The following is a 13,568-nucleotide window of genomic DNA, read 5'->3' as shown; positions in this document are numbered from 1 at the left end:
ATCGAGCCCCATGTCAGACTTCACACTATCAGTGTAGATTCTCTCTTCTCTCTTTCTGCCCCTCTCCAACTCACGTGCATACATGCACTGTCAATCTGTCTCTCAAACTAAATAAGTAAACACTAAAAAAATTCTAATTTTGATAAGATTTCATACTGAAAACTTAAACTCTTTACCCAGATTCACTAACTATTGTTTTGTCCCATTTGCTGTAACATTTTTTCTCTTGGTATATACAACTTCTTTTTTGAACCATTTGAGAGTGATTTGCAGACGTCATGTGCCTTTCTTCCTAAGAACAACTTTCTCTTATATAACCTCAATATATTTATCAAAATTAGAAAATGTAATTAAAAAATAGATACTGTGTTATTGTTTAATCCACAGTTGTTCTGATAACATGCTCTACAGCTGTTTTTTCCCTTGTTTGTGAACCAATCCATATCGTACATCATACTTAGCTGTCATTTAAGAGTCTTCTTATGTGCAACATTCATCTATTTTTGTTTCTTACGAGCTTAAGCTTTTTATTTATTTATTTTTATTTTTATTTAAAAAAAAAATTTTTTTTTAACCTTTGTTTATTTTTGAGACAGAGAGAGACAGAGCATGAATGGGGGAGGGTCAGAGAGAGGGAGATACAGAATCTGAAACAGGCTCCAGGCTCCGAGCTGTCAGCACAGAGCCCGACGCGGGGCTCGAACTCACGGACCACGAGATCATGACCTGAACCGAAGTCAGACGCTTAACCGACTGAGCCACCCAGGCGCCCCGAGCTTAAGCTTTTTAAATGTAGAGGACAGTTTTTGTACTGTTTCCTTGATTTTTTTAATGTTTATTTTTGAGAGAGAAAGTGAGCATGAGTGGGGGAGGGGCAGAGAGAAAGAGGGAGACAGAAGATCTGAAGCAGGCTCTGTGCTGACCGTGCAAAGCCCAGAGTGGGGCTTGAACCCACAAATTGTGAGATCATGACCTGAGCCGAAGTCCTATGCTCAACCGACTGAGCCACCCAGGCGCCCCTCCTTGATTTTTGATGTTTATTATTATTTCCTTCCTACTGCTTGCTTTGAATTTAATTCGCTCCTTTTTTTTATTTTCTTAAGGTGCAACCTTAGATCATTGGTTTAAGATCTTCTATTCAAATGTAAGCATGTAAAGCTACAATTGCTCTCTCTCTAAGCATTGATTTAGGAGCATCACACGAACATTGTTGTTTTTCTTATGATTTCAGTTCAACATATTTTCTTTCATAATTTCTTCTTTGTCCCATTAATTACTTAGATGTGTTATTTAATTTCCAAATTTTGGCGAGGGGGCAGTTCATGGATATCTTATTATGATTGATTGTAAATTAATTCCCCTCTGTTCCGAGTACATACTCCGTGTGGTTTTAGTATTTTAAAATTTAATTTATTGAGGCTTGTTTATGCCCCCAAATATGATCTGTTTTGCTAAACATGTCATGTTCATGTGAAAATAATGTATATCCTGCCATTACTGAGTCTACTATTCTATAAATAGTAGACAAGGTGGCTGATAGTGTTCAGATCTTCTGTGTCTATGCAAATTTTCTTTGTCTAGTTCTTTTAATTGCTATGAGAGTAGTGGTAAAATCTCTAATTGTGATTATGGACTTGTATGTTTCTCCCTTTAATTCTGTCAGTGTTTGTTTCATTTATTTTGAAGCTCTGTTATTGGGACCAACATATGCATTTCTGATTGTTATATATCCCTGATGAACTGATCCTTTTATCATTATGAGATGTCCCTCTTAGCTCTGGTAATGAAGAGAAGGCTTTCTTCATATCTGTTTTAGTCAGGTATTAATAAAGCTGCATTGACTTTGTAGGTCACCATCGTCTCTTGCTTAGATTATTCTGTTAGCCTCCTGATTGTTCTCTTTGCTTCTGCCTTTGCTCACTTTTGGTTTAATTCAACACAGCAGGAAAAGCGTGATCCTTTTAAAACACAAGTCAGATCATTTCATTCTTACATTCAGAACCCTAAAGTGGCTTCTTATTTCACTGAAAATAAAATCCAAAGTTCTTATGATGGTCTCTAAAGCCACACATGTTCTTGCCACTGGCTGCCTCTTGACATTTCCTGCTCTTCTTCCCTTGCCCTCCCTCAAGCCACACGGCCTTCTTGTCTTTGCTTGAAAAGCTGAGCTGCTTCTCACTGTCTTGTCTTTGTATTTACTACTCCCTCTGTCTGGAATGCTTTACTCTGAAATATTTGTATGGCTTACTTCCTCACTTTATTCAGGTCTTAACAAAAATATTAAAACTTCTGAAGTTTTCCCTGATATATGTGCACATATACATGCCCATTAGCACTTATAACTGTATGACATGTATATTTATTTGTTTTTTCCCCTAACTAGAATGTAAGGTTTATGAGGGTGGAGAGTCTTGTCTGTTTTATTCACCATTTCTGTCCTGTGTCCCGTGTCCTGTTTGAAATTGTACCTGCACATTAGAGAGCTCAGTAAGTTAGTTGAACCCGTGAGTATATGAATGAGTAATCACCATTCTAACCAATTTGCTTTACTTGCAGTTTCTAGACTATACCAGCTTCTTTTCCACTATGCTCCTATTATTCCATCTATTTAGAATCTTTTCTTTACTCTGTTACCCCACAAGATCCAGCTTAGATACCACTTCTGATTCCCTCTTGGTGTTCACCACATTGTTAAGTGCTTCCTTCTGGTGTTCACCACATTGTATTATAATTATTTCCTAAATACACAGTACACTTTAAACTTCTGTACGCCCAAGACCTTATTTCTATTTTTATTTTATCCCTTGCACATTGCCTAGAAGATAGTAAATACTTGTTGAATCACCAGCTGTTTCTAGGAGGAAGAGGAGTAAGAACTTTCTTACAGCTTGAAAAAGTGATGACTATTTAGATAGCTAGATCTTAGTCATAAAGATTGGATTAGAAACCAAAGAACCTAGTGTCTCTTATTTGCAAGAAGCAGACCCTTAACTCCAGCAGCCACAAATAATCCAGCTGTATTGTTAGAATGTAGTAGTAGTGAGGAAAATAGGAATCTCAAAAGAATCCAAGATGACAAGAACATTCAGGATGCCAGTGGAAAAAGGAATGTCTTTTCAAGAGATGGTGCTGGGAAAACTAGATTATCCACGTGCAAAAGAATGAAGTTGGACACTTATACACAGAGTAGCTCAAAATGGATCAAAGATCTGAATTTAAGACCTAAAACCATATAACTCTTAAAAAGAAAACCTTCATGACATTGGATTTGGCAAATATTTCCTGAATATGGTAGCAGAAGCACTGGAAACAAAAGTAAAAATAGACAAATTGACTACATCAAAACTGGAAATTTCTATGCATCAAAGGATACAATGAACAGAGTGGAAAGGCAGCCTATGGAGTGGGAGAAAATATTGGCAAACCATATATCTGATGTGGTTAATAACAGAATATAGAAAGAACTCCTGGAACTCAACAATAAAAACACACCCCAATTAAAAAACTGAGCAAAGGACTTAAATAGACATTTCTCCAAAAATGATATGCACATGGCCAACAAGCATCGGAAAAGGTGCTTGATAGCACTAATCAGAGAAATGTAAGTCAAAACCACAATGAGGTATTGCCTCTTAGTTATTAGGATAGTTACAACCAAAAAACTAGTAAATAGTGCTGGTGAATATATGAAGTAATTGGAACTTTTGTGTACCGTTGGCGGGAATATAAAATGACACAACTATTACGGAAAACAGTATGCTGTTTCTTCCAGAATTTAAACATAGAATTACCATATGATCTAGTAATCCCACTTCTGGGTATATTTCCAAAAGAATTGAAAACAGAACCTTGAAGAGATACCTACATACCCGTGTTTATGGACTCATTATTCACAATAGCCAAGAGGTAGAAGCAACCTAAGCGTCCATTGTTGAATGAATGGATAAATAAAATGTGGTGTATACATACAATGGGATATTCATCTTTAAAAAGGAAAAATTCTGGTGCATGTTACAATCTAGATGAATCTTGACATTGTGCTAAGTGAAATAGGCCAGTCACAAAGTCAAATACTATATGATTTCATTGATATGAGGTATCCAGAGTAGTCACATTCACAGAAACAGAAAGTAGGATGATACTTGCCAAGGGCTTGGGGAGAGGGGAATGGAGAGTTATTGTTTAATGTGTGTAGAGTTTCAGTTTTGTAAGATGAAGAAGTTCTGGAGATTGGTTGTACAACAGTGTAAATACATTTAATAGTACTGAACTATACACTTAGAAATGGTTAAGATGGTAAATTTTATGGTATGTGTTTTTATCACAATTCTGTCTATCTATCTATGTGTCTATTTATATATGTATGTATGTATTTATTTATTTTCCTTTGGGGGAGTTTATTTCCTGGTTAGAAAAGGAGCAGGGTCAGGTTCTTGGGCATTCTAGGCTCAGGCCTGACAGGGGAGGTAAGGGGAAGGGGAGGCACAGGGGTGGGCTCCCACTGTGTCCACTTGGTCCCACAGTTGTCCTGGCTGGATCCGGAGAGGGCATGTCAGGGACGGTGGCACCAAGCCTTGGGGCAGAGGTGGCAGGCCAGGGGGCCCAGAGGATGGCACATATGGAGACACTGACAGGCCAGGCACACGACTCCAGGCTGGCAGGCCCAGGTGGGATAAGTAAGGCTCAGCCACTGACCTTGTCCAGAGGGGGGCTGTCTGCTGGGACCATGGGCTCTGGCACTGCCCGCTGGGACAGAGAAAGCAGGGGCGTCAGGACACCTGGCCTCCTAGGTTAGAATGGAGACTACTTCAGTTATGGCAGTTTGGCTTTCCCCAAGCCCCTGGAGCCGTCCCCACAGCCCTGGCTCAGGGAGGGGGCTGGCTAATCCCCGGCAGGCAGGAGAGCAACAGCAGCACGTCCCACACACCTCCCCAGGGCCTCAGGAATTGCCGATGGGGCTGGGACGGGGGAGATCATGTGCTCATGCAGACGTAGGAGGTTAGAGGTTAGTGACGGCCCCCACAGCACATGTTCTACATGTTAAGGCATCATGGTTAGATGGTTACTAACAGTGTTGGATTAATTGACTGGACACAGGTGAAAGCTGGAAGGTGGCTGGCCCCCAGGAAGCCTCCAGTTATGCACCCCACCCCATTCCCACCCTGGAAGAAGAGAAAGAACAGGATTCAGGGCAACTGCAAAGGCCCACAAGGATCTGAGCACCCCATGAGATTCCCTTGGAAAAGCCGGGACCTCAGATCAGGCTAGGACAGGTAGGGGAACCTGAAGAGGTATGGAAGGGAAGGTGGAGACCTGGGCTGGAGGCTCCCTCTCTCCTCTACCCCCCAGCACAGGCAGAAGCAGCAAGGCGAGACCACCAAGGAGACTTCCATTCCTTTTTGATGGTAAGGTTCCACTCCCAAGACAGGTAGTCAGTCTTATTGTTGTCTGTGAAGCAAGACTTGATGTTGTAGCTGTCATGAGCCAGCATATCCTTGGGCGCCTCCTCCATGGAGGTCAGAAGCTCATACTCCTCTGCCTGGGGACCATAGCTTTCCATCAGGTACCAGGTGGTCGATGTTGTCAATCTTGACACCTTTCCTGTATGTGTGCTGGATGTATTTCATGCCGGACACAGTCTCCCAGTTCACATCTGGTATTCCATCCCCTCCTTCGGCACAAAGGACTGCTTCTTGAAGCTCTCCAGATCACTTATCAGGTCCAGCTCCAGAAGACCCAGGGCTGTACTGCACACCAGGATCAGGCGGGTCACAGCAACACTGGGGATTTGGGGGTCAGCAGACACAGCTACGTGGCCCAACAGGGCCTCCTTGTACTTGCGCAGACTCTCGTCATCCTTGTCCAGCTCCTGGATCTCCTGGATGCCCTTCTGGGTGGGGGGGCTTATGGTTGACCACGTGTTCATCCTCCTCATTTTCAGCCGCAGTCTGTGCTAGCCACTGAGCTATGGGTTCCTGCTCAGCCATGCTCACACCTAGCTGACTCGGACACTGGAGGCTTGACCACGCTGCTCTCATGCTCCCTCCTGCACAGAATCCACCACAATTTTAAAAAAAGAATCTAAGAACAGAAGATTTTCATAAGGTCATATTTCAGAAAGGAAGAACTGGACACAGATAACATTGTCAATAAACTTTGACAAGCTTGATTAACACTTGTGAGCTAGAGTTTGGGAATGTTTAAGCTGTGACCTGTCACCTGCATAATTCTCCTCTTTGCTTTTCTTTTCCACTCATTTGTCTTCCAATACACCCATTGACTAATTCTCTCAGCATCCCTTATTTACCCTTCAGAAAGAGTCTTATTAGCTCAGGACATTTCTCTTTCCTCTATTGGGCAATACTTTTCTAACTGGCCTTCTCTTAGCTTGTGACCTGTGGATCAGCCAGCCTGTGTCAGGGGCTCTTCTTTGTTTCAATTACTGGGCACCCCTTAATTAGGGACTATGAAAGAAACAGTTTCTCTTAGTAGAGACCAGTGAATTTCTGTAAATTTATGCATAAAGTAGCCAGATATCCCCTAAACAAGACATTTCAAGTTCTTTTAAAATAGATACTATTTTCGGGCACCTGGGTGGCTCAATCTGTGAAGCAAGTCTGACTTCAGCTTAGGTCATGATCTTGCAGTTTGTGAGTTCCAGCTCTGCATTGGGCTGTCTGCTGTCAGCACAGATCCCACTTCAGATCCTCTGTTCCCCTTTCTCTCTGCCCTGCGCCCTGCTCACGCTCTCTGTCTGTCTCTCTCAAAAATAAATAAAATACTTAAAAAAAAAAAAATAGAATAGGTACTACCTTAGTAATAAGGAGCTCTCTCCTTTTCTCCACCATCATGGTGCAGCTGACCGTTCCTCACCAGGTCTTCTCACAAGACTTTCAGGAACAGGCAATTCCTTGCCAAGAAATAAAAGCAGAATTGTCCCATCCGCCTGTGGATTCAGATGAAAACTGGTAATAAAATCAGGTACAACTCCAAACGGTGGCATTGGAGAAGAACCAAGCTGGGTCTATATATATAAGGGATCGCATGTGAGATGGCACACATATTTGTGCTGCCTGAAGGTCATGTGTTCTGTCCCATCCTTCTGTAAACCTCCCTACTACCTGAACAGCAGATGTTTTATCAGGGAAATGATTTTTCTCTGTTACTATGCTTCTATACCGTAGGTTGGTTCAGTTATAAATATGTGAGACCTTTCGATTGAAAAAAAAATAGAATAGTAATAAGGAGGATATAGTGGATGCTGTGGTGCGTAGCCCGTTTACTCCCTTTGGAACTAAAGCCCTCATGCCAAGAGTATTGCTTGCTGAGAGCTCATAGCTGAGTCTTCCCAGGAATTGCCTCTGCCAATGACAGTTGCCTTGTCCATGGTTATACCCCTAGAGGATAGCCTGCACCTAATGATCACTGGTAGAGATGTGGGGGTACAAGGGCCTGGCCGCCTTGCCTTAATTTGGACAACTGTAAAGAGCCATCTCAGCTTCAGCGCTCCCTATGGTATTGGCCAACACATATAATGTTACAATAACATTGCTATTTTATCCAGTCTTACTGGCCTCTACTGAAGTACTTTACTGGAGATCTCTCCAGTACTTGTCTGAATGCAAACTTCTCTTTCACATCTATTTCAGAGACTCTTTCCCTTGGAATCCCCTCTAAAGTGGAGGAGTTTTGTTTTCCCTTTTTAAACTTTTGGAATCTTCTCTAATTTATTTTTCCCTTTACTTGCAAGCCTTAAGTAAGATTTAGTTTTACTGATTCCTCACTTGTTTGAAATCTGTGATAAGATGAGCTCTGAAATAAGACTTTTTAAAAAAATCAGTATTTGGGGGGGGCGGCACCTAGGTGGCACAGTCAGTTGAGCCTCTCTTGATTTGGGCTCAGGTCATGATGCCAGGGTCATGGGATTGAGCCCCATATTGGGCTCCGTGCAGAGCATGGATCCTGCTTGGGATTTTGTCTCTATCTCTAAAATAAAATAATTAAAAATAAATTTAAAAATCAGTAGTTTTTATAATATATTTAGGAATGCAGGGAAATAAGTTTTTTGGTAAATGTTTTAACGTTTAATTAAATGATTAATGTTTAAATGTGTAAGGATTTTGCATTATTTTGAAAGTTCTTTTTTCATTGGCCTAACCAAATAGTATTTCAGTTTGACATTTTAGTCTTTCATTATAACTGTCTCAAAATAATTAAAGTGCACTAATTTTGAAATATTGATAATTAACTTTTTTTTCTATTCCACACGTTTCCCCCTGGTTTGTTTTACTACAGTGATATCCACAAGAAGTAACAAATGTGTTATTCTGTACTCCTTGGGTGGGACAAAGGAGAGAGTGGATGTGGAGCACAAATGCATAATGATTATTTTAACACCTTCCCAACTACAAATCTGACTTTTGGTGTAACTCATGGCAGTCCTTGCCGTTCAATAAACATTTATTGAGAACCTTTTGCTTGCCAAATCCTGGGCTAATCTCTGAGCACACAGATATGGCTAAGAGTGTCTCCATCCTCAAGGACCTTACTTTATTCACTCAGATCTTTGTTCTTTTGCCCTAGGAATACAAACAGGGATACAAGGATGTAGAGATAGTCCATTTTTGTGCCAGATAGTATAAACATTATTAGGTATAAGATTTATCGTGATAAAAAGGTTTGTATAACGAGTAGAATGTAACATAAATGAGGATCTACGGGAAACAGAACATTTCTGGAGCTGCCAAGAAATAGAGATTTGGCCTAGAATGACCCTAGGATTTATGTTATCCGTAACTATTCCGGTAGGTTTGGTATTAGAGGGTCCTAAAGAAAGAGGGGCACACGCTTACTGTTCTAGGTATTTATTAAAGAGTCTAGTTGGGCTCCCAAACTAAATCAGTGGTGCTTTTTCCCAGAGCAGTGACTACCTTATTTGTTTTTTATATTCTCTAGAATTTAGTAAGAATGCCTTACACATAACAAGCCTTCACTAAATGTTGGGTAAATTTGTCTACACCAGTGTTTTTCAAAGTGTGGCTTGGAGGCCCTAGAGGTCCCCAGGAATATTCTAGGGAGTCTACAAGGTAAAACTTTGAAACGTTACTGAGAAGACATTTGAATTGTTTGCATTTTTCGTTGTTGTGTCGTTTGCACTGATGGTGCACAAGAATAGGTAAATAAAACTGCTGGTGTCTTAGCAGGAATCAAGGTGGTTGTCCCAAGCTGTAGGAGTAGTCATATTCTAGACCATTATGTACTTGCATTTAAAAAAAATTACCAGGGCACCTAGGTGGCTCAGTCAGTTCAGCGTCCGACTTCGGCGCAGGTCATGATCTCACGGCTTGTGAGTTCGAGCCCCATGTTGGGCTCTGTGCTGACAGCTCAGAGCCTGGAGCATCTTCAGATTCTGTGTTTCTCTCTGTGTCTCTCTGCCCCTCCCCTACGGACACTCTGTCTCTCAAAAATAAATAAACATTAAAAAAAATTTTTTTTTAATTACCAGCTTCACTTAAGAATGTCTTTAGTGAAGCAGTAAAAGTTTTCAATCTTATTAAGCCTTTTTAACATTCTGTGGGACAAAATGGGAAGTATGTATAAAGCACTCTTGCTGCATAACAGGGGTAGCTGAACTAACTGCAGAAGCAAACTGTGGCTATATTCAGACTTGGTTATTTAGGAGACATACTTTTGGAAAACCTGTTACTGTAAGTAAAATAATGGACATTATTTTTTGCCAGAGGTCAAATTCAAGTTTTCCAGCAAAAATTAGAATTTTGGAAAATTTGAATCCAAAGACTGTTTTTGATAAAAATCAGATATAAAAGTAGGACTTTTTATTATATAAGGAACTGTGTCAATATTTGGATGATATGTGTAAGTCATCAAACCAATGTTTTCTAAATGACCAATGCACGATGTTACCAAATCATGCATATGTGAAAGACACATTCAAAGTACAGGGTAGACCGATGGATTTTAATGCTATAGATTTTGAAAGATGTTCATCATTATGGTATCATGCTTTTATATTCCACATTGTAGTTAACTTTTAAGACAGGACCACTTGCTGGGGCGCCTGGGTGGCTCAGTCGGTTAAGCATCTGACCTTGGCTCAGGTCATGATCTCACGGCTTGTGGATTGGAGCCCCGCATTGGGCTCTGTGCTGATAGCTCGGAGCCTGGAGCCTACTTTGGATTCTGTGTCTCCCTCTGTCTCTGCCCCTCCCCTGCTCTCACTTTGTCTCTCTTTTTCTCTCCCTCTCTCTCAAAATAAATAAACATAATAATAAAAAATTTTTTTAAAAAATTGACCCTTGTCAAGTTTTGATATAGTATCAAAAAAGTATATCCACAATTATTTGAAAAGACAGTAGCCACATAAGCCATGTTTTCTTCATATACTTCTACCAAAACAACATATTGCAACAGATTGAATGTGGGAATAGATAGAAGAGTCCAGCTGTCTTCTCATACAGGCAGAACAATTCAGAAATTTGCAAAACCATGTAACAGTGCTACTGTTCTAAGTTTTTGTTGCTTTAAGTATAATTATTTTCATATTAAGAATTTATGTTAACGTGTATATAATTACTTTTTTTTTTTTTTTTTTTTTTAGAGAGAGAGAAAGAGTGCAAGCTGGGGAGAGGGGTAGAGGGAGAGAAAGAGAGAGGGAGAGAGAATTCTAAGCAGGCTCCATCTTAGCACAGAGCCTAATGCAGGGCTCAGTCCCACAATGCCAGGATCATGACCTGAGCTGAAATCAGGATTTGGATGCTCAACCAACTGAGCCATCCAGGCACCCCTGTATTATTACTTTAAAATGGATTAATAATTAGCTTTTTTAATTTACAGCATTACTTTCTAATACAGTAAACATTGATAGATATAACCCATATAAATAAAAGCTTTTGGGGATACTTAATGATTTTTAAGAATGTAAATGGGTCTAGGGGTGCCTGGGTGGTTCAGTCAGTTGAGCATCCGACTTTGGCTCAGGTCATGATCTCATGTATTAAGGGTTCAAGCTCCTTAAGTCAGAGGCTGTGCTGACAGCTCAGAGCCTGGAGCCTGCTTCAGATTCCGTCTCCCTTTCTCTCTCTCTCTCTCTCTCTCTCTCTCTGCCCCTCCCCTGCTTGCTCTCTCTCTCTCTCTCTCTCTCAAAAATAAACATTAAAATAAAAAGAAGAAGAATGTAAAGGTGTCTTGAGCCCAAAAAGTTTGAGAATTGCTGATCTGTATAGTGTTATCAATAGATTCGTTTAAGACCTACCTTATATATTTGACAGTATCTTCTGTCTCACATACTTAATGATATACACACTATATGAAAAGTATTGTTGGGTGTCATTCAGTATTTTAATTAGGCCTTTTTATATTTCATGGAAGTAGAGACTAGACCACAAACCAATTTGCATTCATACTTGCTTTTAGTAGTATAACTTACCTAATTATAAAAGTTCAGTGCAATTTTTTTTTTTTAAGTTTTCTGGCCTTGGTGTGCCTGGGTGGCTCAGTCAGTTAGGCGTCTGACTCTTGATCTCGGATCAGGTCTTGATCTTGGGGTCGTGAGTTCAAGCCCTGTGTTGGGCTCTGCGCTGGGTGTGAAGCCTACTTAAAAAAAATAATAAAAGTGTTTTTTTTTTTTTTAAATAAAGTTTTCTGGCCTTGAACCTTTCCTTAACCCCTTAAAAATTAGTAATGCATGAGCTAGATATGACAACACTCTTAGTTATTTTAATCTTAAAAACAATTCTTTCAGAGAAAATCAAAGAACCTCTTATGCTCTTGGCAGTAAGGTTCAGTTCTGTAAATTAAACACACACACACATTTTAGTTATTTGGTTTGGTTTTGGTAATTCTGTGCAGTGCAGAATCAGGGGTAGCAGGATTCAGGTCTGAGTGTTAGAACATACAATGTTAGGTATCAATTGTGTACCTAACATGTATTTTATTCTAGTGGGCACTGTTGTTATAAGTGTGAGTGTATGTGCATGTAATGCTTTTAAAGCCATTACTGGTTTAAAAGGGAAGGGAGGCAAGGAGAAGAGAGGGATGAGGGATACCTGTTCTCTGTGAAAAGTGGAATCAATGGTTTAGTTATTTACTCTGAAGTTTTTAAAGTGAGGGAAACTAGATAATTTTTAAGACCCTTTACAGGTATAAAATTCTCATTTTATCTTGTAGCCATGCATGTTTCTTAAATCACATAGGATTGGAGCAAAAAAAGTTTTTATTAACCAGAATTGACTTTCTGTTACCGATTAACTATATTAAGTTCCGAAAGAAATTTATATTTTATAGAAAATGTGCTTATAAAATTAAGGAATGTATTTTTAAACATTATTTGACTGTTAGAACAGTAAAGCCAGAATGTAAAATTTTAATTCTCCTAGTATACAGATTTACACAGTTTTGTTGTATCAGGGCAACTCTTTAAACAAAAGCTGCCTGAGAAGCCCATTATGTACAACAGGAAAAGTAGAGCTGCTGTAGTTGAATTAATAATGAAGTGTGGCTTTCTGTGATATTTTTTTCAGTTGTAACTGGTAGCCTTACCATAATACTATTTATGAGGCAATTTATTATTGCCCCCTGGGATCTGCAAGTAACTTGTTCTTAAAGAAGAAATTTAAGTTGACTCCAGTTTTAAAAGCCGGATACATTTTTATTATATTAATATCATATTTATTATGTGTTAGGTAGGTTGTAATTATTTTTTTTAATGCTATAATGATGGCTTTTAAGTGCTATAAACATTAACAGTGTTTTGAATATTTGCCTCTTATGATTTGGTGCTATTTACAGCTGTTTCTTGTTTTGTTTTGTTTTGTTTTGTTTTAGGAGTCTAGCATGGCTCAAGAATCTCCCAAAAATTCAGCAGCAGAAATTCCAGTGACTAGTAATGGAGAAGTTGATGACTCTCATGAACATGGCTTTAATAGGGTAAGAATATTTTCCTTTCTCTTGATACAGAGGACCACGATAAGCCTATCAGATGAAAGTAATAGAATTTAATTTAGGAATATTTTCTTAGATTGGCTGAAGTGTTAGGAACCTAATGTTACCACGTAGGGATGACTAGGTGGGTTATGTTCGTGATTTGTCAAGGTTAAGCTGCTAGCCAGTAAACATTCATGCTTTGATATTATCATCAGTAGTTCTGTTATATGACTGGAACAAAGTATATCTGATAATTTTGGTATATGACTTTATGAAATTATTTAATATTTGTGATAAGAAAAAATACTAACTATAGGTTATCCTTTCAAAAATTGGCAGTAATCTCTTTTCTGTGTGTCTTTAGTACATATTTCCTAAGTAGGCTTCTCCTGACTTTGCCATTTACTTTCTAAAGTGGCATACTTGACTTGGTGGACAATGAAAGATGCAGTGCTTTCAATTTTGATCTGCCTCTCATTTGAAATTGAAATTTAATGCATTTTAATGGAAACACCATGGGTTTGAAGATAACTAGGGTGCACATTTTAGCTATGTCATTTCTAGCAGTGTAACCTTGGGCAGGTGTTTAATCTCTTCTAGTTTTTGTTTTATGATCTCTATAAGTG

At 39.3% G+C, this 13,568-nt stretch overlaps 1 protein-coding gene and 2 pseudogenes across 7 annotated transcripts in view; 2 read left to right on the top strand and 1 right to left on the bottom strand.

Annotated features, from left to right (window-relative positions):
* ARFIP1 (ADP ribosylation factor interacting protein 1) overlaps positions 1–13,568 on the top strand; it is a 125,618-nt gene that overhangs the window by 36,532 nt on the left and 75,518 nt on the right. For all 7 annotated transcript variants that reach the window (XM_042983759.1, XM_007084183.3, XM_042983758.1 and 4 more), the window contains one exon: positions 12,844–12,945. In XM_042983759.1, the coding sequence (XP_042839693.1) occupies positions 12,844–12,945 (102 nt within the window). The remainder of the gene's footprint in view (positions 1–12,843; positions 12,946–13,568) is intronic.
* LOC102958544 lies at positions 4,960–6,189 on the bottom strand (annotated as a pseudogene).
* On the top strand, positions 6,467–7,858 carry LOC107179811 (annotated as a pseudogene).

The sequence above is a fragment of the Panthera tigris genome, chromosome B1 (genome assembly GCF_018350195.1).
Source record: "Panthera tigris isolate Pti1 chromosome B1, P.tigris_Pti1_mat1.1, whole genome shotgun sequence".
Taxonomy (NCBI): Eukaryota; Metazoa; Chordata; class Mammalia; order Carnivora; family Felidae; genus Panthera; species Panthera tigris.
Note: the sequence above shows the minus strand (reverse complement) of the source record. Positions and strands in the feature narration are given on the sequence as shown.